Below are 27,942 nucleotides of genomic sequence, written 5' to 3'. Positions count from 1 at the left end.
GGCCGCAGCACCGGACAGCACCGCGCCGGCCTTTAAGCGTGCCCGGCGGCAGAGCCCGCCACGGCCCCTGCGCTGAGGGGAGGGTGACGCCCCACACTTTGGACCCTCCTCGCTTCCCGTCCGCCTGAGGGGAGCGACCTGCGGAGAGCCGCAGCCTCTCCCGGAGGAGGCGGTGGCGGGACGTGAACACCGAGGCAGGCGAGCTGCTTCCTCCTCCTCCTCCTAAGATGGCGGCAGACTCCGCGGAGCAGTTCTGCGTGGCCGAGGAGCGGAGCGGCCACTGCGCCGTGGTGGACGGGAACTTTCTCTATGTGTGGGGGGGATACGTGGTAAGGCGGGACGAGGCGGCCGGAGGGCGCTGGGGGCGAGGACGAGCGGGGGAGGGAGGACGGGGTGGGGGGGGCGAGAAGCGGCGTGGCGGCGCGCACGGGGGGGAGCCGGGCTGAGGAGCGCCGGGGTGGGAGCGGAGCGGCGCGGCGGGGGCAGCCCCGCCTCGCCCCGTGTCGCCCCCCGCCGCCCCCTCAGCCGGTGCGGCCCCTCGGCGGGCCGGGAGCCGAGCGCTGTGTGCCTCAGCGCGGGCGCTGATTGGCTGCCGGGGCAGCGCGCCGTGCAGGGGCGGGCGTTTTAAATGGCGGCGGCGGCCGCGCGCGCGAGGCGGGCTGTGGGCGCGGCGGCTGCTCTGAGGGGAAGGGCGCCGCGGGTTCCTCCGTGCCCTTCTCTTTGCCCGTCTCTTTGCCCCCTTCTCTAAGCATCGCTGCCCCCGACCGGCGCCTGGGGCTGCCTGCTGCTCCGTTGGCAGCTGCCTCCTCACGGAGCACGCGCTGGGGAAGGGCTGGTGGAGCCGGTTTGGTTGCCCTGTGCTCTGGAAGCAGCTCCCTTCCTTTGTGGGGTGACGGCTGTAATTTGTAGCTATGTTTTTCCGGTGTGTAATGTTCACGAGTCCCTGCATTTTTTACTTAGTAGTAGTTGTATGTTACGTACAGTGCGTTTTCCTCCCTCAGAAAGTTCTGTCGCTTCAAGCTGGTGGCAGACAAACCCCGTCTCCTTTTTTTCTATCGCCAGATCAGTACCGGTTCTGGCATAAGTAAATCCTTGTGACTCTTTGCTGTGGATGAACTAAGTTCGAAAGAGAACTATAAATAATACTACATTAAATACAGCCAGTTCATTTTATCCACAGCGTCTGTGCACGTTAGCCCTCAAATGTGAAAGTAGCTGTGCTTGGTATTACTCCTGGTCTTGATCAGGTTGAAAGCGTGTCTCTGTTAACACATTCAGTATTCTATATATATATATTTAAAATTTAAATGCAGGAGTCCCCAGCTAGAATTCTTTGCTTGATTTAAATTTTAAAACACTTGTTTGTTATGAGTGTGTGCAATAGCAGAGGGAAGGACATTTCTAGATCTTTTGGATACTACTGGCTAGTTGTCTCTTGGCTCTTCCTGAAGCACATTATAGTTTAGTTTCTGGAAGTCGGAATGGGTTTTTTTGTTCTGTTTTTTTAACTAAAAACATTAGACAGGGTAGCACTTGGGCAGCTTGTGGATTTTGAAGAGTTGCTTAGCTCCTGAGCTCGATTCATTCGCCAGGGGAGGTTCAGGTTGGACATTAGGAAGAATTTCTTCTCAGAAGGGGTCGTTAGACATTGGAAGGGGCTGCCCAGGGAGGTGGTGGAGTCACCATCTCTGGAGGTGTTTAAGGAAAGCCTGGACATGGCACTTAGTGCCATGGTCTAGTTGCCATGGTGGTGTCAGGGCAATGGTTGGACTTGATGATCCCAGAGGTCTCTTCCAACCTGGTTGATTCTGTGATTCTGTGACCTGAAATGGCTTGTGCTGCTGTTGAGTGCTGAAATACTAAAAATACTAAGAGATATTATGTACTGCAATACAAGCCCTGAGCCGTGGTAGGAAGCAGGGCAGCAGGGTTTCACTGCCTGGGCTGCCCTGGCATGCCTTCTCTAGCCTATTGCATGGCTGTGCTTGCCCAACACCGAACTGTAATGAAATGGAGGAACCCTCAGGAGCCTGTAAACTGTTTCCACTGCTCTTCTTCCCCTTGGGGGTCTTTGGTACGTAGTGTTTCTTGTGACTGCAAGTCATGTAAGGATGAGAGTACATATATTGTATTGTCAAGAAGTTAGCCACATTTAGAGCAAGCATATATTTAAATAACGTGAGTCATCTGTAATGTCCTTTTCTGGCCTCAAACTCCACAATACTCTGTATACAACTAAATCGTTGGAAATACTCTGTAGCTCTCTGCGCTTTGGTCTTTAGAAACTGAGGTTGGACTGCCTAGTGCAGTGTTTTCAGAGGTTTTGTAATAAAGGGTCCTGGGTTCATGGTACAGTCAAAACAGACAATGTGCGTTAAATTTAGCAGATAAACTTTTGCAAACATTTTTAGTAGTTTTTCATATTTATTTGTGGAGAATATTATGAAAATCATCGTCACTCTTTAAGCAGCACTTTACACAGGTAAATTATTTTACATTTTACATGTTGATGGTGGAGTACTGCCCAGCTACCTTATTTTTGGCATCACTCTGTTTGCCCAGAGCTGGTTCTGTAGCAAATCCTTGGCCTCTGACCACTGACGTGTTTAGATTAAATTGAATAGACTTTTGCACTTTGTGAAAGCTGCGAGCTGCATGTAACAGCAGAGCCTACCTTATGAAAGGTACCTGGCAGGATAAACTGTACCAGACAGTGTGTAATGCCTGGTTGGCACCTTTCAAATTGAGAAGCTAGTAATAAAATATCATTTAAAGGCAAGTAATCAATATCAATAACTAAATTGTTAATAATTAAATTTCAGTTTTGTATTTAACTTCTTTTCCTCACATTCATTTAATTTTGATCTACTTTTTAATTTTTTTTTTTTATTTACTGACTCTGGCTGCTTATACCTCACAGTCTTTCATTTCTTTCTAATGCTAAGACAGTAATTAATGGTGTAATTGTTACCCAGCCTGGGTGCTGCAATTGCATTCTTTTAGGCTTCCTTCTCCTGTTTGTTTTTCTTCCTCATCATTATTTCCCAAATTATTTTTCTTTCTTACGTGGCCTCTGCTTGTGAGTCTTCATAGATCTGTTTTCCCCAGAGGAATTAATTTTCTCCTCCATGTTATGGCCTGGGTTAAGCTCTTTTATATTTGACGTTTTGTTCTTTCAAGCTCCTTCCTTCAGTCACTGTTCTTTGTGTGCTTTTCAGTTACACTTTTCTCTATATTTTTACATTATGCCAAGAATTGCCTCCTAATTAAAAGCATCTCCCAAACCAAAAGATAATGAGTTTTAATTCAGGAGCTTCAAATCTGGTCTGGTTTATGTTGTTACATGTCTGTCTTGGCAAAATGTGAAGCTGGTGAATCTGTGCCTTTAACGAGTGGGCCTGAGGAATTAAGTTCCTTATTTTTAAGATGAGTACTTTTTTCTAACTTTCTGTTTAATTGTTGAGTTCTTTACCCATCTACAGAGCCTCAGCTTGTGGAAAAGGTAAACAGGGGTTGTGGAATGAGGAAAAAAAGTCCTTCAGGTGAAGAATTATTTTTATCTTAAAGGTGCAAAAAGCCCCAAAGAACAGCGTTCATACTTTGATATTTGGAGGTATGAAGACTAACAGTACAGCAGAATTTGCTCAGAGTGATCACATCAGTGACTGAAAAAACACTTCCTTTAGTAACAGCATTTTAATAGAGGAGGGGAAGCATCTTTGACAGTCTCTCAAGATTTTGTTGTTTTTTTTTAAATCCATGGTCATGTTACGGTGCTGTTGTGCTAGTTGTTAGCAGCAGTTGTGTATATTTCGTAATATATAATTTTTATAATTATAATAATTGTTTGCCTGTGCTATTTTCTTATTTTTGCAAACTGGCCATTGTGTTAGATTCATATATGCTTTTTGAACACTGAAACACTTCCCTCCCTACCTCTGATAGACCAAACTTATTTTTTTATAAACTTCTCGCCTTCAAATGAGTGACTGAAGATGCTGTTAACAATCAACAAAGCTCGATGACATCAGGAAATGCCCAGCACAGTATTTTTAATAGCTTCAAAAATTGAAAAAACCTCTTTTTTGAACTTCTAGTATAAAATGTAAAGTATTAGCATTATTGAGCTGGCTGTTTAAAATTGCAGTGATCAGAGCAATAATGCTGGGGTATGACTTACGCTCTGGTAGATTATCTCCTTAAGATATCCTGTGTTGCTAAGTAACGTGATTTGGTATTTCATCTTAAAACGTATGGTGTGTAATGCATAATTGATTTAACATTTGCAAATTTTTTTTCGGTTTTAGTCAATTGAAGAAAATGAAGTTTATCTGCCTAATGATGAGCTCTGGATCTATGAAATGGATAGCGGGTTATGGTAAGTTGCATAATTTATATTCAATTAATATATAAGGTTGATCTTTGCGTAGATTACAGTCAGCTGCAGTGTAAGACTTCAGTTACATGAGTTATTGGTCATGTTCACTGGAGTTTAAATAGATGTTTACTGTAAAGACTGAAGAACAGACATTGGTACTTGCAAATTAACTCTAGGAAATATATTAATTCCTTAAGTATAATAGTTTTTTTTCAAGGGAGTGTTTGAAATGGTTGGCTCAAGGCTCTGTTGTTAAAACAGGTGCATTTTATTTGGGCATTTACTTTGACTTAATTCTCCATACATTAAAAGGAATATTTAAACACTGGATATTTGGGTTCTTGATCTATTCGCAATTATATATTTTTTGTTACTACTTAATTGTGTTCTGAGTGTATTTGCATACATAACTCATAACTAACCAGATCTTGCACATCACTAGCAATTTAATCTTTACATTTTATATTCATTGGGTTTACATATCTTATGTGGGGAGAGATAACAGTGCCTTTTTATTTCAAGCTTTCTGGTGGTTTCTATTACAATAATTGCATTCAGTCTGGTAAAGTAATACCCATTTGGGCTTATACGTGTTTTCTGCCAGCTCTGTTTCTATATTTCTTGCATACCCATATTCAAAGCAACAATTTGGAGGGAGAAGGGGAGGAGGGCTAGATCAGGAAGGTGTCGTACAGGATGTATGAATTTCCACATCTGTGTGGTCGAGTCACTGGCTTTGAAAACAACAGATGGCATGTGGCCAGCTGTGAAGTGCTAGCAAGTCTTTTCTTTTTTTTTTTTTTAAGATTGTGCCCTCACTGAAACTGTGGTTTGCTGTCTTCTTTCTTTTGGTGAACGGGTTGGCTAAAGCAACCTCATACTCCCTCTTGGTTTTCCCCCCTGATGTCCCTGTATCGGTTGTACTGGTACAGCTGTTTATATGGTCACAGGGGAAATTGGATCAGGAAAGTGAGCTGGGTTAAATATAACTTTTATTTTTTCAGGGTTATTTTTAACCTGGATCCGTTCTTGATCTCATTCAGTTTAGAGCACACACAGCTGTACACGTACAGCTGAGTGCACCGCATGACACGGGAACGAGCAGGAATGAGAGAGCAAGAGCAGAGAAGGGACCCTTTTCAGTAGGGACAGGTTACATGTCCATCATTCACATCTGGTGATTTAGCACATAAAAAGCATTTTCTTTTAATAGCTGCCTCCAGTTCTTTTAGGTTGGGGTAAGGTCAAGCATAGGAACTCAAAGCTGTAAGAATTGTTTTCTTCTGTATAGCCACCAGTGATAGAAAATGAAGGCATCTGATCTAGATGGGGATGGATCGAAGAAGGGGATGAGTGGAATTGACTGTTGACCCAGTCAATTCCACTGGTCCCTCTGTACTCGGCACTGGTGAGGCCGCACCTTGAATACGGTGTCCAGTTGTGGGCCCTGCACTTCAAGAAAGATGTTGAGGTGTTGGAGCGAGTGCAGAGGAGGGTGACCAAGCTGGTGAAGGGTCTGGAGGGTCTGACCTACGAGGAACGGCTGAGGGAGCTGGGGGTGTTTAGGCTGGAGAAGAGGAGGCTCCGAGGTGACCTTATTGCAGTCTACAACTACCTGAAGGGAGGTTGTAGTGAAGTGGGAGTCGGCCTCTTCTCCTAGGCAACTAGCGACAGGACAAGAGGACACAGCCTCAGGCTTCGCCAGGGGAGGTTCAGGTTGGACATGAGGAAGCATTTCTTCTCAGCAAGGGTCATTAGCCATTGGAAGGGGCTGCCCAGGGAGGTGGTGGAGTCACCATCTCTGGAGGTGTTTAAGAAAAGCCTGGACATGGCACTTAGTGCCCTGGTCTAGTTGCCATGGTGGTGTCAGGGCAATGGTTGGACTCGATGATCCCAGAGGGCTCTTCCAACCTGGTTGATTCTGTGATTCTGTGACAAGTGGGGTAATATTAGACCTTGCAGAGAGAAGAAAAAGTGGAATCCTGATTTGAAGATGGGAGACCATGACTGAGGAGGGGGACTGGGCTAAGGACCCCGTTGGAAGGCACAGAGTCAAGTCAGGTGGAGAGCTGAGAAAAATGAACGGGAACAGCCAGGGGAAGGAAGCTTCAGTCAGAAACTGCTGGGTGAAAGCAACTGAGATGTCAGCAGCAAAGCTGGGGCAAGGAGTTGAGTGCCAGCACAGGAAGACTGGGATTTGGCTGCTAAATCTGCAGAGGCTGAAGGTGTGGTGACAAGGTTGAGATCCTAATCAAATCACGTGTCCTGTGTGCGTGAGAGGGAAATGCAGATCCCTGTCTTCTGTGGGAATTTAAGTTCCTCAGAAAGCTGTTTAGAAGTGGCATATTGGGTACCAAAATTAGTGAGTACTTCTGGCCTTTATTTCCACTTCTGCCTCAGTTTTCCCTTTGTCAAATAACAGCAATACCACGTTCTCATTTCAGGAGTTTTTGGAGTTAATGATATTTCCAGGTTTTGAATAATTAATGTTTCAGCTCAGCTAATGCTCTTTTAATATGGGCTTTGCTTTCAGAATAATTGAGGTGCTTCATAAACGTATGCACAATATTCAAGTACTCTGACACCACAGGAACCTGCCTTCCTCTATCAGCTATAGCTTCTAGTGCTAGTTATGGCCAAAACAACTGTATTTTTAGATTTAAGTATAAAAATTATTAATACATCTGGTTTGGCTTTGTTAATTTTAGCAGGTTTGAAAGCAGCATCGTAAGACTTAATGTATGTGCTGACTTGCAGGACAATGCACCTAATGGAAGGAGAGTTACCTACCTCCATGTCAGGAAGCTGCGGGGCCAGCATTAACGGGAAGCTGTACATTTTTGGGGGATTTGATGATAAAGGCTACAGTAATCGGGTATTGTATTCTTTTCTTTCGTAACATATTGTATTTGAATGAATAATAATGCTGACCTTACTGTTTTGTCTGGTGTGCTTTGCATTTGAATTCAGGAGAAAAGTAAGGAAAAGCTTTATTTTTGTAGAAAAAGTGTTTAAACTGACAAAAAACTTTAGTTTTTGTTTTGATGTTCAAGCCCATATATTTTTCTGGGATTTTTCACTGAATCATAGCTTCAGTGAGACCCATTCCATGAAGCTTCTTGTATTTATTTCTGAAAACTGCCAGTTTCAGCGTTCCCAAATGCTTTTTTTTTTAAAAATATGTTGGCAGCCACAATTGAATTGATCTCAGAGTATTATTTTTGCTCTTTGATAGGGATTACCTTTCTTATATAATGAGGTAATAATTAAAATACAGCTACCAGTTTTCATTGTAACTGAAGACTGGGGTAGCAAAGTAGAGGAAATGAGCTGTTGTATCATTTAGTGTAAATGAAGGCAGAGTTCAGTCCTGACTAGAAAATCACTGAGATGGAGCCTGTAATCAGATCTCAGTACTCTGTTCACAAGCCTTGTGGATTTTTGTGCAGTTACCTGGTTAGCTCAGACAGAACTACTGACAGTTCTGCCAGTAGAGTTGAACTGGGAGCTGTTTGTCTGTGGAAATTTTTTGCAAGGCTTCAGCTGACTCTGGAAGCAGCAGCAGCATGTTACTGTTCTGGTCTGGCTGAGCGAAGGCAAGGAAACTCGCTGCTAATTCTCACACTTTAACTGTGTTCTTGTGTATTCTGGGGGTGGTGGGTTGTTCTTTTTGTTGGTGATTTGTGCTGGCTTCTTCGCCATCGTTTATACTGAAAATATTGTAATTTTTTTCTTTTAAGCTGTATTATGTTAATTTGCGAACAAAAAATGGAACCTATAGGTGGAAAAAAATTACAAATTTTAAAGGTCAACCTCCCACACCACGTGACAAGCTTTCCTGCTGGGTGTATAAGGACAGGTAACACATTAAGAATATTTAATATGTGTTAATTGGAGAGAGGAAGTACTATAAAGTGAAGAGAACACAGGTTTGGGATTCATGAAACTAATTCTTAGCTTGACTTGCTATGGGATTTTGTGTAACTCTCCTAACAACTTTCTACCAGAGTTTTCTCACGTGTGAGCTGAATTAATGGTAAGTATAAACCCACTTTAGGAGAGGGTTGGGAAATTTAGTGAAAGTTTCTGGAATGCTTTGAGACTTTACATAAATATCGTTACGCGTCTGTTACTTATGGTTTTAATTTTAACACATGTTAAAAATCAGTATTAAAATTACATTGTTTTTTTGTTGCATTATGTAAGCATTAAATTATTGCCTGCAATAAAATATATTTAGTATATTTTCAAGGATTTCAATAGCATAAAAATACTGAAAATTGCAAAGACATTTCAGTGAGTATCTTTATAAGAACCAAGTCAGCCTAGATATTGTGTTATAAAAGTTACTGAGTGTATTTAGAAAAAGTACTTAGCTAAAAATAACTATTTTACTTCAGATTTTGTGTTTATTATGGAAAGTGTCTGGATATTGTGGCATGTCTGGTCACAAGAAAGTGACATGCCAGTGATTTGTTATAAAAGTTACTGTAAACAAGTAAGAATATGATACACAATGAACACTACAAAATGTAAATGATTTCTCTGTTTCTGGACTCCACATCTAAAGAGGTTTTGCATAAACTGTATAATGCCTCTCAGTATTATATATTGGGTTTGTAATTCTAATTTAACTGCAAGGTATATGGAAGTAAATATATTTGAGCAGCGTCTCCTTAGCTATCAACAAGATTATTCAAAACTAAATTAATCTATTCAGAGTATTTTGTAATCCACATACTGAGAAAATTACCTATTTTAGGTGGCAGAGTGTAACCTTTTCATTTAATAAAAGTATTTGGGGACAAGCTATGCACCTTTTCAGAAGTATACCTTAAAACTTCACGATATGTGAATTTGCAGATCAGGATGTCTTGGTGTATTGCACGATGCTTTCAGTAACTCTGTTTCCCTAGGAATGTCAGTCTGGAATGACCTTCACCATCCCATCATTTCCTAAATTGCCTTCTCCCAAGATCACTAACAGCTATACCAAATATCCTCAAATGTTGAAGTTAAACAAAACTTTAGGAACCATTACTTATGGATGGCCATTTCATGGGTGGAATATTAGGCTGGGAGGTGTGTAACAATACTTGCAATGCAATCTGTTCAGTAGTGCTTAGTAGAAAAATTCTCTTTATGAGCTAGAGAAAGACTTGGTGGGTCACAGGCAGGCTGTGGGCTGAACCTTGGGAACATTTGCTGTGAAAAGATGTGTACAGAAGGCTAACAAATATAGCAGGAGCACAGGAATTTCAATAGAAAAGGGTAGGAATTCTAGCAGAAGCTGTGTGTTATGTGTCATTTTGTGACTGTGATAAATAAGTTTGTGGATGGAGGAGTAGGGAACAGGGACTCGGAGGTATCTTGAACCTCCTTCTTTGCTTGTGTGGATTTCTGTCAGGCTTGTTGAGGAGTGTAACTATTACCTTCATCTCAGTAAGGTTTGCTGTGTAATTAGGTGCAATATGAAGTATTTTAAGTTGTTTATATTATTAATAGCGCAGTAGGTAAAGCGAAATTTAAAATTAATTATTGCAGCTTATTCATTTGAATGTAATTTTCAAAACAGCTAGCTCAACTTATTTTCTGTTGTTGTTCTTTTAGGCTAATATATTTTGGTGGCTATGGCTGTAGGAAGCATAATGAACTGAGTGATTGTTTTGATGTCCATGATGCATTTTGGGTAAGAGATTTGTCACAATTCAGAGTGATTTGTGCCTTCTGATTGTCAAAAAAAAATATAAATTGATCTTTTATACTATATTCAGTAATTGTGAAAATCTGTCTGATTCTTCTTTTATTTGTAGCATCAGCAGAAATGCAAATTAGAATCTTTACATAGATTTGAAATTTCAGATATTACATGTTGGGAGCGGTGGGTGTGCAGCGTGTTTCAGGTACCCAGTGCTAGGCTTTGAGTGCAATGAAACCAAATGCTGTCAGAGCAGGAACAAAGGCAGTATTTTAAATCTGAAGACATATTTGAAATACGAAACTCCCAGAAAATTTTAGAATTTATTTCCTTGAAGGGAATTTACAGCTTCACAAGTCTAATGGACAAATACTTTCAGTTAATTTCTTTAATTCATTATCCAGAGTAAATGCCATTACTTTAAGATGCCTGATCAGCTAGTTTCCTAGAATGATTTCTTACAGTTAATAGAAAGGAGACAATTAGAATATTTAGTGACAGGAATTAATAAGAAATAGATAGGCATTCAAGGGAATGCAGATCCTTACATCAAATGTCAAATATTGACTTACAGAAATGTGTTACTTTGTACAATCTATGTCTCAGTATGTTACACTAAAAATTAAAGGTAGGATTTGTCTGCTGCAGTGACTGATGTTGGAGCCCAAAGCCCATTTTCAAAAGTGTCCTCAGCCCTGACATTCCTGCATGTTGTTGACCTTCAACTAGACCTGAGCTGCTGCATAATTATTAAAAATATTAACATATGTTTCATTTAATAAAATCCTGTATTTTAGTTTATTTTCTGTTTTGATAGATCTTCTGGGTTTGTATCATTTAATAGGCACAAAGATTTTAAAATAAAATGTACTTAATTTTTAATTTTTTAACTTCTTTTTCAGGAAGGACAGATATTCTGGGGATGGCATAATGATGTTCATGTTTTTGATACAACCACACAAACTTGGTCTCAACCAACAATTAGAGTGAGTGTCTTTTTACTCTTGCCTTTTGACACAATTGTGATATTACTGCATTTTGAATAGTTATAGTGCTCTAGAAATTGATGTTGGGAAAAGTAATTTGAATATGCTTAATATTGCTCAGGCTTATAACATTAAACAGTTGCAGTTCTGTCAGCATATTGATGCATGTTGGCCTGACTTTTGCAATTGCTGTGATCCTGACTTGCCCCTGTCCTTGCCTGGCACTTTGATGATGTTCTGAAGGATCTTTTTTCTGTTCTTTCAGGGTGGAGATCCACCTCAGCCTCGAGCAGCTCATACATGTGCTGTGCTGGGAAATAAAGGTTACATCTTTGGAGGACGAGTGCTGGTTAGTGTTTAATTAAAAGATTTTATTGGCAGTAATATTTTCTTGGCAATTATTTTTTTATATACTTTCTAGTAGAAAAAAATCCAAAATGCCTTTGGCCTAACCTGTATGTTAGGGACGTTGAATCCAGGATGCTGCTTTTCATCCCCCTCTAACTTACAAAAAGAAGAGTCTGTCTTTCTGTCTGTAGTATTAATGCTGAAGCATACGTTGTCCCAGAAAGGGAAAGAACAGATGACTGTAGGGTAAATGCAAATGTTTACAAGTCAACAAAAATGGTTGATGTGTGCGTAGCCTCTGTAGGAGATGGTGCTTTGAGAGTGGAGTAAAAGCAAGCCTGCTGATAGACCAGGTTTAAATAAATGATGAGACACGAGCGTTCTGTGCTTGCTACAGCTTAGCAGATTTATACATCAAACCTGCTGCTTTTTTTTCCCCATTTCACTTAATGACATGCTAGCAAGTAGTAAATATAACTGGGGTTTTAGCTTGTGCTTCCCCCCCCTAAAGAAAGAGGAAATGTGTAAGAACAGTCAGTTACTCATATATACATCTCTCATACCCTGATGTTTACCTTCTGGGAAAGTGAAGCTCAGAATAGCTGTTAGGATACAGGAGTTTATATTTACAATTGCAACATGTGGTTCTGAAAGGTAGGAAATAACAGATTTCAGTTGGCTTTATAATTGAACCTTTTGTAATTTTTTGCACATAAGTGACTGAAATACAGATGTCTGGAAAGGGCTGCACGTGATTATAATGCCTGGATACAAAGGTATTAGTCTCTGTATGTTCAAGCTGGTACAGAATGCTGCAGCATGGTATCTGATAGCACAGACCACTGCAGGCACAGCTCATTCCAGTCCCGTTAAGCCTGTCCTCTGCTCTCAGAATGACAATTTTACAGTCTCAGTCTTTACCTGCTCTGTGCCCTTGATACTGAATATGTGCAGCATACTGTTAACAGCTGTATTCTGTAGATCCAACATAAGCTCTTAATCACAAGAGTAAGGCTTGTAGTTGCTTTCTTGATCGTTGATCCAAGACTGTAGCATTTAATACACTGTGGGAGGATTTTAAATCTCTTGTCCCTTAGGTAATAGTCAAAGGCAGTGTAAGAGCTGTCTGTATAGGATGCAATCAGTGCATATTTAAATCAAGGCTAGATTCTTGCTATATAACCTTAACTATTGCTAGCTCTTAAAAAAAAAAAGTCATAGGTATCATCCCCATGGTTATCTGTACCTAACAAACTTGAAGCCACCACTGATAAGCAAGGAGATAGTAAAACCTCTCAGCAACACGCTTAATTTTTCTAGTACTAGTCAGAGGAGACTTTCTCTTCAGTTCTTCGCTGCTGAAGCATTAATGTAAGAATTTAAGCCTGAGGCAGCAATCCAATAAAAAAATCCAATAAAAAATATTCCTGTCTTATGTCTGAAAATAAGGATGGTAGTAGGTAGTCTTAACTAATGCAGGCTCCCCTATTTGTAAATTTTTTGCAAGGATAGTTTCTTTATGGGCTGGAAAGGATACCAGCTCTTTATAGAACTGTTGCAAAAGCACAGGGAAGATAATATTTTTAAAGGTCTCTGTATGAGCTGGAGTTTATCAGGAATGTGAGAAACAGATTCTGTAAGGCAAGTAAAAAACCCTCCTAATTTAAGTTACTGTGTACTCTCCCATATTTTTTTAAATTTAAGTTTTTAGCTCTTTCTACCTATAGCTGATCTAGAGCCTTTAATCATATTCAGCTAGAGGATGAGACTTGATGCTTTCTATTTCTACTGCTATGAAAAGTAACAGTGAGGAAGCTTTTGAAAGCCCTCAGTGCTTGTGTTTCCATAGTTTTGTTAGAGGAGGAGTTAACTGTTGGTGGGAAATGCCCTACAATGAACACGTGGCAGCTGCATCTTGGAAAGCTGCCATAACCCAAACCCTGTGTTCTCAAGTACTTGCAAACACAACAGTGTAAAATTGCACTTTGTTCCCTGTCCCCTGTTTTTCATGCTGTAAAAGCTGTACTCTAACGCAGTGTTCTTCTCAGGGAAAGTCTACAGTTCTGTTACAAAATGGCTTACTCCTGCTTGCTCAGACAGAAACCAGACACACGGATCAAGGCAGGTTCAGAACAGCCACACAACGTCCAGCCAGTTCTTCAGTTCGAATCGCCTCCCGCAGCTGCAGGAAAAGTTTTTACCCAAGTACCTTTTCAGAGCAATCAGACAAGAAAGTGACCACAGTTGATCCTGTTTATTCTTACCATTCTGCAGTGTGTGGCCTTTCATACAGGCTCACGATCTCTGGAATTGTTGCTAAAGCCCCACCTCTGACTGAGAGAGAACTGCACGCAGGAGCTTCCAGAGCTGTGGGTTTGCACAAACTTGATTTGCAGACAACTAAGGAAATAAAGGGATATTTAGAACAAACTGAAAAAGTATCTAGTCTTACTTGAATCTTGTACATCAGGGTTAGCTATGCCAGGCTAAGTGAGCCCTGGGCCTCTGCTGTGGACTTGCTCTTTTGTGGTTGCTGTATAAATGAACTCGTGCTAACCACAGCTGAACTGAATCCTGCTCCTCATTTAGCAAGCCTGCAGATGTGAGAGGGAAAGAAACCTAGGTGTGAAAAAGTAAACATGCAGCTCAGGACCTTCTGGCCTACCATTTATTTCTGAACAGTTCCTCAGCCTTCAAAGCCTTGCTCCCTCTGGCTTTTTGGTTAGCGAGGGCTGTCTTGGTGTGCTGCAGAGGTCTTCACACCAGAAATAGAATAGCAGAGTCCTGTGTCCAGGCTAGTCAGGGTTGCTGCACTCTGCCTGTTGCAACTGAACTGCTTTGTAACTCAAGCTAGGGTTCTCCTGCAGCCTCTGCAAGTGAAATTATTAGTAAACTAGAGCTCACCTGTCATTTCTCCACTGTGCTGTTGCATGAGTAGATATGCCCTAAGAGGGCATGCCCTCTGGCTTCTGTTTGACTATTTGACTACAGGATTCAGAAATACAAGGCTCTGATCTGAAAAGGTTTTTCTCTTCCTCAGGTAGCATCGACTTCCTTAATGACCATTTGCTAAATTTCAGTGAAACTGCTTGAGATCAATGTCAGAGAAGAGGGAAATTTTGGAAAGCTGTATTGAATCTTGTAGGGGAGCAGCAAGTGTAATTTTCACCTTAGTGATTATTATTGATTCACTTTCTATCCTAGAAATAAATGGAAGGACACTTACAAAGGCTAGGGAACATTCAGTGGGGCTTGAGGAGTTAATATAAGTCATGAAACAGGAAAGGAAAGCTAAAGACATCAGAGAAATAGTACATTTCCTGACAACAGGAGTAAGTCCTCCCCAAAGGATGAAGTCTTGCTTTTCTCCATAAATTAAGGAGCAAATACGGGGTTGCTCTGCTCCTCCTTCTCCTTCTAGTTCACCATAATACAAATCTTCCCAGGGAAAAGGCTCTACAAGGAACCAGAAAGGGCCAGGAAGTGTCATGAGGCTTCTCCTATTCATCTTTCTGGGAGGAAAGGGCACCTTTTTCCAAACTTGGAGCTAGAGCTGGTAAAAGAAGATGGTGATGATCAAAATCAATTGTACCAGGAATGATTTGAAAACAGGCTCAGAAGTATTATGTGGACTCTGTTCCTCCAGGTAAGCCTCTGAACAAACAGAAATGGGAGAAAGTGGGAAGGAAGGAGAGTTAGTCCGAAAGTTGATGCAAGTCTTGTGTTTGATTTAAGTGGAAGGTTTTCATGTAGAGAATGATGAAGTAATGAATTCTTTCCAGCAGCTCTTCACACATCTGATGCCTTAATGTATGCATGTTTATATTTCCTGTTATGCTTTCTGTCATTGAAGATCAGAAGATACATTGAACTGCAGTCCTTCTCTTACAGAGATTTGAGCTGTAATAGCTGCTTGATTGTAAATCTCAGAAGGGAGAGCTGCACTGAGTTTACTGTAACAGCAGTGAGCTGTAAATATGTCACCCTTAATGCCTTTCATCATGCTAGGAAGCTAATCCTGAGACAAAGCAGATCCTGGTTAATGTTTACTGGGCTGCAAATAAGTGAACGTGCCATAGATAAGTAGGATGTCTAAGGAGTCCTTGTAGCTCAAAAGGAAATGCAAACCCTCTTATGAGGCTTGAGGCTTTTAAGCCAATTAAGAATCATCTTAGGATTATCAGCTAAATGATTAAATATAGTAGGCAGCGTTTAGAAATACATGAGAAGCTGCAAGAAAACTTTGCATATGGCAAGTGGTGATAGTATACCCTGACTGTGTGCTTTACAGTTTCCCAAATAAGGGTTGGGTAGAAAGGCATTTTCATTTGTTAAAGCCATGTTAAAGGACTGAATCTTAAGACATAAATGTCCAACTGATGCTATGTTTTGCATTCAAAATGAGGTTGATGTAATTATGCATCTGTCAATCTGTTGAATCATGAGAATGTAAAGATTATAATTGGTTGATTTCCCAGGAACCAAGAAACTGAAAACTACTCCATCTTCTCCCTAATGCCTAGGAAAGGCAAGGCAGCGAGGAGGTCTTGAACAGGATCTTCCTGAAACCTTAATTTCCAACATAACAGCAACTTTCTTCCTTCCCTTTCTTTAGTAGATGTCCTCCCTATTGAACTGTGTTGTTCCAAGATGATTAAATGTTTTCAGTTCTAGAGGCCAGGATGTTGCTTTTTTGCTGCCCTACCCCCAAGTGGCTAGCTGTGGACAGGTACAGCAGAAGATACTCATTAATTGCATTTTGCTTTCTGCTTGTATAATTTGTTCCTCGTCTCCTTCAAAGCCACTTGAAGGAGCAGGAAACTGAACAGACTTAGCATGGACAACAGCTCTGTTCCACTCGCTGTCAGTTGGACCACACTTTATTTTTACATTCGCCCTCTTGCAGGGATAAAGCTTCTCAGGCAATGCACAAAAGCCCTCACATTCTGCTTTTCTTTAGCCTGTTGGCCTCTCTGAAGGCGTTTCCAAAATGCTAGTTAACACTCTGTTCCCTAGGACAGAAAAGGGCTAGCATGTGCTTGATCAGAGGAGGCCATAGCTAGACTGAAAACCTTTCCTGAAATACCCTGAGAGACTTTCCGTAGCTCTGATGGACAGCTTTGCAAGTCTCTCAAACTCCCTAACTGGCTGAGTTCTCAGGGGTAAAACTATTCCTATTCTGACTTAAACGACAAGTCTAGTTTCTGCCTCAAAGGATCTGCAAGCTGGAGAAAGGCTTATTCTAATAGATCTATGGACTACCCTAGGAGAAAAGAAATTGTAAGGTAAGGCAAGATAATATTTCCCTACTTCTCAGATACTGTTTTGTAGTACCTAGGGGAATCACAAATACCACTCAGGTGTATTGTGAGCCACTGAAAATATTGCTAGATCCTAAAGCAAATAAATTCTGTCTTATATTCTGCCCCCCCTTTATGTTTCTAAGGCACTTCATCTCAGAACACAGGCAGATCTGCAAGCACACTGATTTCCCATTGTTCTTATTGATACCTTTTATTATTTTTGTGGCAAATGCTAAAGGGTCATAAAACCTTGTTGTTGCTAGTAGTAACTTTGTGAAAGGGCTTGCCATCCAGAAAAGAGAGAAAAACACAGATGTGATGGACATTTTATGTGATGCCATGTACTGAGTACAGTACCTACTAGAATATTTCAAGGAATAAGTGACCAGGCAGGAGGATGCATAGTTCTGATCAGAACACAAAGAAAACTAACAAGAGGAAACTATATGTGGAGTATTACACCTTCTACAATTACCTCCCCTGAATTCTATGGATGAAAAATGAATACATTTGCAGGAACTGAATATCACATAGTTCTTCACTATTAAACTACTAGTAAAAGCTAAAATTGGCTCCGTAATGCTGTTGTATTACTCTAAATATTCCTGACAGGTAGTTTTCTGAGAGTTGCATGGGTTTTTTTGAGAAGAAATGCTGTTCATCTGCCACATACAGAGTTGTTTTAAGACACATGGGTACAGTTTTCTTCAAAATATTATTACTTGGAATATTCTGTCCTGGGAAAGCCTCGCTGAAACGCTTTGCTCATTGTTTGCTTAATGTAACACAACTGGGATTTTATTTATTTGTTTTAGCAAACTAGGATGAATGATTTGCACTGCCTGAATTTAGACACTTGGACTTGGTCTGGAAGGTAGGTTTCTCTCTATAACGCTTAAAGTTGAATGGAGCAGATTGAAACATATTGTCACATAGTTCCTGTGCTAATTTTGTAGCTTTTCCAAGAGGAGAATGGGAGTTTGGGGGCTATTTTAACAGCTGTTACATTGTGATTTCAATTTAATGTAATTTGATAGTGGTTACTAAGCTTTTTCTGTTCTGCACCAAAGCATTGATGATGCTATTTTTAAGCACAGCGTGTAGTGATTTAACATCCTCAGTTTCAAGACGTGTGCATTTATCCATGTGGAATCTTAGTTTTGATGTCTTTTTGAATACTGTTTTTACTATCTATATTTGGCACGTTATGGTACAGATTGGGGAAAGATCCCCCCCCCCAAGATAAGCACCTTAACTATTTTTTTAAAAATCAAGTAAAAATACGACCTAAATATTTCCATTTTAAACTAAATCAAGTATTAGTAGACTTCCTAAGATCTGTTTGTTTGCATATAGCATTTATGATAGTGTGTACTACATGTGTAGAATCAGTGGATATATTGTTTATAATTTATTTGTGGCTATTAATTATCTACTGTGATAAAATCATCTCCTGTTACCAGGCCACCTGTCAGCATGCCCAAACATACAGTCCCTCTTAGCATGATTTCATCTCCTAATGACAAAAGGAGCAAAAATCAGTGTCTCTTTCAGGACAATATCAAATTAATATTTATATTTTGACTCCAGTTTACAGTCTGTCTTTGCACAAATTGTTTGGAAAAGTATTTCTGGCTGCATGCTTCCTTTCATAAAATCAGTAGTGGTGGCTGTGTTAGAAATTGGGCACTGTAGGGATCATCTCCAATATAAAGAACTTGGTCCCAAAAGTCCCATGAATGAACACACACACAAACATTGTAAAATAAGACAGAGCAGATAAACAGGCTGGTGGTTTTTTTCCTCTCTTTTTTTTTTTTTTTTTGGTCTGAAATTCAAGTTATGTATTAAGAGTGTAAAGAAAATCACTCTATATCCTTTGAGTACCACCAATAGTTTTGAATAGTTCTAATCAGACAACCCATTTCCAGCTGAAAACTGCCTCTAAAAAGCCCTAGTGTCACTCTGGTGTTTTACAGGTGGGGAAATCCCTTCAGACTTGTTTGCTGTCAGTGTATTTTCTCCTCTAGGTGTTTCTTGCAAAGAACCTTTCCTTTCTTATCCTATAGCTTCAAATTCCTTTCTACTGAAATTTCTGATGTGATGATGAATTAAAAATTAGGCAAGATACAACCTTTCTGAGCTTGATAGCAGAATTATCTCAGCCATTCTGCGGCTGCAGAGAGATTGCCTTTGATTGCCATGTGAATTATCACCAAACGAGACTCAAGGGTTTAATACAGATTAAAAAGTTTGGCTGTCTGAATGCTGCTGACCAAGACAAGTTGACTGCAGGTGTCTGAAGTTCTTTAAAGTACAGATGTCACAGCGAGGAGGGCTTGGTTTGTACAGTGCTACATTCAAATTCACTTATGGGACATCCTCTCCTAAAAGAAAAATTCCAGATGCAGTGATGGTTTAAATTAAAGCCCCCTGACTTTCCAATAACCAGTTTTTTTCTTATTCAACTCTATGCAAGTTTCTTAAGGAATTGCATAATATTAACATACTAATCCAGGAATATCTCCCAGCATGAGACTGCAATATTTATTTTAGTTGCCACCACGCAGAAGTTACCTTGCCTTCCCTGAGCTCCACTGACCTGTTACTCAACATGTTCAATATTATGTTATTTCTGTTACTGTGATAATTTTTTGTATCAGTAAGTGTGAAAGATTGAAACGTTATCACCCATCAGTATCTGGTATATATTTTTCTAAACATCAAAGCCTGCTGTATCTCAGCACAGTCTGCCCCTTTGCCAATTTTAGAAGCATCTTATGCAAGAATTGTGCAAAGCAGGCACTCAAACGTTGTGTCTTGGCTTCAACTTCAGTGCCAGATTTAGTAGGACAGTTTTGCATTCACTGCTTAATTAGCTATGATTCTTCAGTCTTTGCTGCCAGATGGAAAACTGCTTAGCAGTCACCAACAGTGAAAAATTCACAGAATCAATGAGGTTGGAAGAGCCCTCTGGGCTCATCGAGTCCAACCATTGCCCTGACACCACCATGGCAACTAGACCAGGGCACTAAGTGCCATGTCCAGGCTTTTCTTAAACCCCTCCAGAGACGGTGACTCCACCACCTCCCTGGGCAGCCCCTTCCAATGGCTAATGACCCTTGCTGAGAAGAAATGCTTCCTAATGTCCAACCTGACCCTCCCCTGGCGAAGCTCGAGGCTGTGTCCTCTTGTCCTATCGCTAGTTGTCTGGGAGAAGAGGCCGACTCCCAAATCCTCTTAACTGACCTGCAGGTGCCTGTGTTACTCACTCTAGGCTTCCTCTGTGCTCAGTTAAGAGAAATACGCACTTCCTGGGCATGAAACAACTGCTGCTAAGGTAGACATCTAAAATCATGAGTTGTGCTTTTCAAGGACCTGTTTCTCTTCATTGATTGTAAAGGAAATATAGATGACTGTGTCTGCACTGTTCATATTGTAGCTTGAGCACACATCTGTGTATATTACACTCCCCTCACTTTAGCAAAGTGGAGGGAAAAAAAAGTAATTGGTTCTTTGAGATAGAGTCTACGTGGATTGAACGTTCCTTTCTTACCCACTCTGGACAGTCTCCAACTAAGATTCTGACCCCACACCTTCTGCACCTGCTTTTTCCATCATCTTTCCAAAATCAAGACCTACTGAGTGTGCGGTGGCCTAGATTCTTTGTGTCTAACTTCAGGTGCTTTACAACAGAGTTGCTTCTTTGCTTAGTATCAAGATAGGAGGTGGGCTGATGCCCTCTGGAGGTCCTTACTCTTCTCTACTGGATCCTCCTGGGACAACTGTACACCTAAGTGCCTACACTGATTGTTCAGAGAACAGTTACTACAAGAAATCACTTTGGTTAGATTTGAACACCGCTGCTCTTGAGAGTTAAATTCAGATTGCACAAGTGCAGCTTTTCCACTGGGAAAATATCCAAACTTGTTCTAGGACAAACTAACTATTACATTTTCTGGCAGGTTAATTTTAAGCATTCTTTGAAAAATTGTTTTTTGTTTATTTATTTCACCAAGAATTAATATCAGTGGAGAGAAGCCAAAGGATCGATCCTGGCACACGTTGACTCCGATAGGAGATGACAGACTTTTCCTTTTTGGTGGACTAAGTTCTGATAATGTTCCTTTAAGTAAGTAATTTAGAGATTGTGTTTCTATCGTACACTTTTGTACTAACCTGGTGTAGTGTGCACGTTTGTTGCCTTTCTCACACTACTTAGACGTAAATTGTGTTACAGAATTCTCACAGCACTTGACTATTTCTCTAGCTATTTTTATAGAAATATAGGAGCACATGGGGTAGTACAGTGTGATGGGATGATAATAAATCTTTCATCAAATTGTCATCTAAAAGAATAAAGGCAAGAGTCTCACGCATTCTGGTATGAACACGGGGTAACTTTTGATATCAATAGAAATTGTAGGAAGAAGATACAAATAATAATGTCAACATAATGTAGATTTCTGGATGAATAACAAATCACAGCTACAAAATGTTAAAGAGCAAGAAGGATAGTCTCACACGCAGTTGTTTTCTAGAAAAGGCAACTTATTTTGGTGAAAAAAATTGAAATTAGTGAAAACAGCTTCAAGTGTCACAGATATATTCCCCTGGGAGGGGGTGATTTTCAAAGGGACATTGACCTGTTTTCTCACTATATCTAAAAGAAAAAAAGTAAGTGTATTTTAATTCCAGATTTCAATGCAGTGAGTGTTCTGTGACTGAATGGTTAAGTTAAATTACAAAAAACTGAAAAGATGCAAAGTAATATAGTGATGATGTTACTGTTGTCTTGATATAATGTCCTCTTAGAACACAGAGCTTTTTTGTATAAATAAATAAAAATGGTAATACTTTGTCCCAAGAAAAGTACTAATGTATGTTTTTATATTGTAGGTGATGGCTGGATTCACAGCATTACAACAAATGGATGGAAACAACTTACCCATCTGCCTAAGAGTAGGCCCAGGTATATAAAAACAGATAATGTTTGCTGAAATTTAGGCATTTTAAAACAGTTTTAAATTATTGAACGGTATTTTTAAACTACATTATAAGAATGTTTTAGAAAATTTATGCAGTATGATTGAATAGTCTGCTTTGCTAACTTATGTTCCTTCATACCTGATGCAGCATGATCACTTTCCATGTTTGTTATAGTTGGTGCTTACTTGCATTAAGATATCTGTTGTGATGAAGGATCTGGGTGTCCCAACTAACCTGGTGTTCTATAGCCAAATTATTTTATATAAGAAAATGTATATCACATAACTTTGAGGAATTAATAACCTATGAGAATAATAAAAGTTTATTAATGTCGATACATTATTAGAAACACGGCAGAGACAACCATGAAAATGTTGATGCACCTTTCAGCGTTCAAAAGTATTATAAAATACCTTAGTTTGTTTGTTTGGGGTTTTTTTTGCCTGAGCAGAAGCAGCTAATTATGATTACAGTTTTGCAAAACTGAATTTAGTACTAAACAGCACAGTAAATGACTGTGGAGCTTTTTTATTTTGAGGACTTAACTGCTAACCAAAAGAACCCAGCTCTACAATGTGTATTGTTCATACTGGCAACAATACTGTCTCTTCCAGACCCTGGTCCCTTTCCCTCTCTGGTTTAAGACTACAGAAAAAGATTGATTCTTTCTGACTAAAGAAAGCAAGTTCTGTGTTCTGAACCTGGAGCTTATTTAGAATCTACCATTGAAAACAGATGCTTGCTGTATCAGAGCATAGACTTTTTTTTAAATTAACACAGTGTATGAAGCATTCTCTGTATTTATAATATGAACACTATTGAATTGATTTGCTGTAGATAGGAAATATTCATTTTTTTATGGAATTCATTCTATACATTCACCCAGATACTCAGCACAATTTTATATCATTCTTTCAGCGTAGCGTACGGTTCTGCTCTGGCATTTGCACCCTTCCTGGCTTACATTCTGTTTTCTATCACTGAAATATCTTTACATCAATTAACTTTCTTCCTGTTTTATCCTATTCTAGGGTGTCTTTTAAATATAAATACTGTTAGATCAAGTTTTCTGCTTTATTATATTTCAGACTCAAGCCCAAATAAACTTATGCTTTAGCTTCATAGAATATTTTCTTTTTATGATCAGCGAACTGATACCTGAAGGGACTGATGACTGCCTTAAATAACAAAGCACATCATTAGCAGTCAGGGATCGTGTCTGTCTTCACACTCAGTTCTTTACATGGATGGTCTCATAAAAGTTAACCACTGAAATGGAATGCCTCTCACCTTGTGTAATTATTTTTACTGGTGCATCATGAAAAAGGATCAGGAAGGGACAGAACGTGCTCTTTCTACAGGGAGCTGCAGTTAAGCTGGAATAACGGTGCCTCAGGTGGCGGTAGGGCTGGATGTGAGGAACCCACGACTCTGGAGCTCCAAGTGGCTTTCAGGCAGTTCAAGGGCAGATCCCATCCTGGGCTACACAGTGGAACTGTCACTTGGCTGTGCTGGCAGAGAGGCTGTTGAGCAAGCCCCCTTCCTTGCTGCAGTGGGAGGGCCAAAGAGGGTTCCTGAGGTTGGCACTGCTAAATCTGCTGAGGACTTGCCCAGACCCTCCTAAGAGAACGGAGCTTTTGGGTCACGTGCTGACAAGAGCCTCAGAGCTCCCTCAAGTCCAAACGTGTCCTGTGGTTCTCCACCATCTGAAGACTTTGATACACGGTTTGTAGGCTGAGGACAGTTGCCTTTCGTCGACCTAATTCTTTATTGAAGTAAATGACCTCCCCTCCTTTGTTAAAAATAAAAAAAGAAAAAGAAAAGATACTTCAATAACCTTTTTCAGGAAGTCCTGGAAACTTGGATGAAAGGAGCCATGCCAAAAGGCTGTATATTGAACTAGTTTTGAGTGTGAAGTACTTCTACCATGTTCTTACACAGGATTACTGCAGGATCTCTGCAGCTGAAAAAGGTTTAAGTCTAAAGAGCTCTAAAGAGCAATAGAACTGACTTAAAGAGTACTATTAAAGGACCTAAAGAGCAGAGTCCTGCTCTTTACAGCAGGACTTGAAATGCACTGGCAATAACACCTATATGTGTCCTTTTCTATCACACATGCATTAGTGTATTTTCCTGATGCTTCTGCAAAATTGATTCCTTTAAATTCTGTAAAGAATAATTTCCTTCAACCTTCATTTTTAGTAATTTCTAAAAAATTGTCTTCCAGGTTAGAGATCTGTGATTCTGTATTGGTAGAAAATTCTTCTTTCTGTCCATTAATTGTACTTCAGCTAACATTTTGCATGCCAGGTTAAAACAGAGAACAAATTGTATGTTTAACTTATAGATTCCCTATAAGTTAACTCTGATTTATAGTGTTTTTATTACAACGTAATTCTGTTATCCTAGTTAGAAGAGCTGTGTAAAAAAGGTTACATCACTTCAGCATCTGTATAATTTAAATAACATGCTTTATTAGAATGTTTAGGTGCTAAGGTAGAGCAGCTGTGAGAGGACATAAACCCTGTCAGTCTGTAGAAAAAAGCCTCAGGTTGCGAGCTAGGATGTCACCCAAGTGAAGGCAGGAAAGGCTTCCCAGTGTTCTTCGGTGATGAAGCCCAGGCCAGAGTTTTCCTAATGCAGATAAGGCACAGCCAGATCTATCTACAGGTACGAGGTATGGGACACAGTTTAGCCTGAGGAGAATGGTGAATAATTACTGATATGAATGGAGTAAGAAAGTGAGAACGTTGACTTTTGCATGCAAGTTCTAGTGGCGCGTATTATTTTGGTTAAGTAGATGTAAAGGGCCAGAGCTCTGTGGTGATAATCATCTTGTGATACTTACTTCAGTAGCAAAATGACAGATTTTGGTCTGCTAATAATAATAAAAAGTAAATCTAGCAAGGTGTAACTGCTGAAGTAGCTGAATCTTTGTTAAAGCAAGAGTCAGGTTTTGTTTTGGGGTGGTTTTTTATTACATATGCTTTTATATGCACAACACGAAACTTATTTGTGGGCGTGTTGTAAGTAATGGACACACAGAAAATGGTCCCAAGGGATCTTCAGGGACAGCGTAAAACAAACAGGATAACTTGCGTCCTGAAGCTCTCACCCTAGTGTTGAGGGATAAGAGTGGTACTGAAAACCCCACAATCTTAAAGCCGTTAGAGTTGTAGTTATGAATTAAATAGTGGAAATTTTAAAAAGAAAAAGAAAAAAAAAGCTGTTCTTGGCAAAAGCTTGCTCTGTATAGTTATTTGGTTTTGTAAAAATTTTCCACCGTAATGTTTTGTTGAAGTAGTGATAAATAAGACCAAATATATAGTGTGTATATATATATATAAATATATAACTATAAATATATATAATTATATATAAATATATAATTATATATATAATTATATATATAAATTATATATAAATATAATAACTATAGTACAGAAAAGTCAAATAATGACAAAAATACGTTGGTCTGTATGAAATGTAATCATTCAGCAAGATTCTCATGAGATGGATAGTCACATTGCTCTCTCCTTTTATATTGTTAAAGAAATCAGTAATATATTTTAAGTTATTATTTTTTACCTTTGAAGACTTTTAAAATAATGTCTTTTTCTTGGTTTCCTAAGAAGTAAAGGTTATGTTATCATGCACGGCTGCCTCTCCTGCCGTGTACATTATGAATCAATTGACCCATTTCAGTAATATTTGAGAAAAAAATAGGAAGCTCAGAGAAACTTAAGTCCCAACATACTCTGGGCAAAGAAATGGCCACACAGAAGACAGAGACTCGTAATTGCTTCACTCCAGTGAGCGCTCAGTGCTGATTCTCTCTTCCATAAGAACGGAGGGTCTGCCTCGAGATGCATGTTGATAAAGAACAGGCTTTATTGTTTGTGCCACTCACAGAGCCACTTGTAAAATATATTATTTAAAATTGTAAAATACATTATTTAAAATTGTAAAATACTTCCTGGTAAGTAGCGAGGCCAGTAAGATTCCAGGCTCTGCGCATAAGTAGTGGAACCACAGGATTAGACAAGTGACCTTTCTGGTTTAGTTAAAAGGAACTTGTATCCTTCCAGCAAAAGAGTCTTTTGAAAAGAATATGAAGAATGGAGGAGAGTCTGTGTGAGGTGAAGAGGTTAATACACAAGTCAACTTCCTGCTTCTCGGAAACCCTTAAAAACATTTAGTTTTAATGTTTATTTTGCTGATAACACCCAACTGCTTATTACTCAGTTCTATTTATAATTTTATTTCTAGATTGTGGCATACAGCCTGCCTTGGAAAAGAAGGAGAAGTGATGGTGTTTGGTGGAAGCAAAGATGACTTGCATTTCATGGACACAGTCAGTAAACTGAATAATGAAATCTGAGCACAATAATTAAAATTGAAATAAAATAAAGTTAATACAATTGCTGATATTATTGGGTGCCTTCACAGAAATGCTGTTATGAGATGTGACCTTGGGTGTTCTTGGAAGGAATTTAGGAGGGGTTTTTCCTTGTTAGGCTCATGAAAAGGAATTTGTTATTCACATTCTTTATAAATAATTATTTAAGTATTCTCAGTTTCAAATTCTGCATGTGGTAATAAATGTTACATTCATCTAGAAAGCAGCAGTATGTCTGAGATAAGCTGTTTGCCATTTTAACAGTTCTTTTTTTTTCTGTTGATCAGGGTCACTGCAGTGATTTGTTGATATTTCAGACTCAACCTTACTCACTCCTCAGGTGAGTTGAGGTTCCTGGCACAAAGAGTCAGTGGAAATCCATATGCTTTTACACACAGGTCTTCAGGTCATCGACCATTTACTTAAAACTTTCTCTTTTTTTTTTTCTCTTCCCCTTCTTCAGGTTGTGTCTTGACTGCATTGGTAAAAACGCAGCTCTCCTAAAGAATCAGATACCATGCTTGCCATCCAAACTTTTGCAGCAGGTGCTGAAAAAAATAACCTTCTGGGCTGCAGTTAACCACCGGCAAGAGAAGAAAGCTGAAACGGAAAGGCAAAGCCAGCTAAATACCACATGAACAATGGCAACTGTTGGAACACTTCGGTTTATTTACGGTGTCCAAGCAAAGTCTTTTGTTAGTGAACTTTACTAATGCTACAGAACACCTGTATGTTAAGCTGAGTTTCTAAGTGAAGTTTGAGAACAAAGAAATCCTTTTTATGGAAGTCTCTTTCGTTTTTCTGCGTTATAAAAACCTGATAAAACTTCGTTTGTATATATTGTTAACTTCTGCTGTTGTGGTCTTAATGAGACAGTCCATACAACTTGTTCTTTCTGAAGGTGACTTGATACAAAATGTTTTCAGTTGGATAAAATACGGATTAAGTCTAAAGTCTTACTACAGCCTTATCACATCAGCCTTCCTGAAATGATAAAACTAGTTTCAACGCAATATCTTTGGAAGATTCACACTTGTCAGCCTCCAAAAAGGTAACTAATTTGCTAACGCCATGGAATCTGATGATTTGATTCCACCAGACTCTGTCATCTGAGCATCTAGTCAAATGTTGGAGCCATTTGAGATGTCGGAGCCGTTTGATTAGACAGAGTCTTAACTCGAAGTAGGAAAATCATTCACTCGAGGCGCTCGGGGAAAAATCTGCCACGGGCAGCATTACTGTTGGGATAGGAAAGCTCACGTGTGCAGTTCATAGTACGGTTTTGCTATGTTTCTGTAGTCAACGAGTCGTTTTTGAAATAGGTTGTATATTGTATTTTGGATATGTAAAGTTTATATTTAATTCTTGTTTTAAAAAAATGCTTATTTATTGTTTAAAAAGAGCATATGTAGTACTTGCTATTTTTCTGTTCCAAGTATTTAGTTAACAGGAGCACAGTCATTAAAATTTTATAGAGAGTTGAATCAAGACCAATTTCGACTAGTTTTTGACATTTTTGCAATCTGCAAAACTTAATTGGGGGGGAGGGAGTGTTTGGAGCAAAACTATCATAAAGGGGAGTTGTGTGACCTGGTATTGCAGCAGAGCCATCATTTTATAGGTGCTAAACTTAAAGCCACCAAGCTAATACTAAATGCTTGTTGAACTGAGGTGTTGTCACCTCTTGGTTAACATGTTTTCCCTTGACAAAGGAATGCCCAAAATCTCATGGTTTTCCTTGGGGGGCGGGAGGCGCCGGTCAGGGGCCGCAGCGCTGCCCTTTCCCCTCCTCGCCCCGCAGCCACGCCTCGCTCGCTGTCACAATCCCCGGCGATGTGCTG

The 27,942-nt window shown here is 39.7% G+C and overlaps 1 protein-coding gene across 1 annotated transcript; it reads left to right on the top strand.

Moving 5' to 3' along the window:
- Window positions 1-13: 13 nt before the first annotated feature.
- Window positions 14-27,573, top strand: KLHDC1 (kelch domain containing 1). The gene is made up of 13 exons (XM_068416706.1): window positions 14-329; window positions 4,308-4,378; window positions 7,136-7,253; window positions 8,119-8,237; window positions 9,989-10,067; window positions 10,979-11,062; window positions 11,328-11,411; window positions 17,529-17,587; window positions 20,733-20,845; window positions 21,613-21,685; window positions 25,972-26,056; window positions 26,389-26,441; window positions 26,565-27,573. The coding sequence occupies exons 1-13, from the start codon at window positions 228-230 to the stop codon at window positions 26,737-26,739; spliced, it is 1,215 nt and encodes a 404-aa protein (XP_068272807.1). The 5' UTR covers window positions 14-227; the 3' UTR covers window positions 26,740-27,573.
- Window positions 27,574-27,942: the final 369 nt, after the last annotated feature.

Source organism: Nyctibius grandis, chromosome 20 (genome assembly GCF_013368605.1).
Source record: "Nyctibius grandis isolate bNycGra1 chromosome 20, bNycGra1.pri, whole genome shotgun sequence".
Classification (NCBI taxonomy): domain Eukaryota; kingdom Metazoa; phylum Chordata; class Aves; order Nyctibiiformes; family Nyctibiidae; genus Nyctibius; species Nyctibius grandis.
This window is presented reverse-complemented; position numbering and strand designations above follow the sequence as displayed.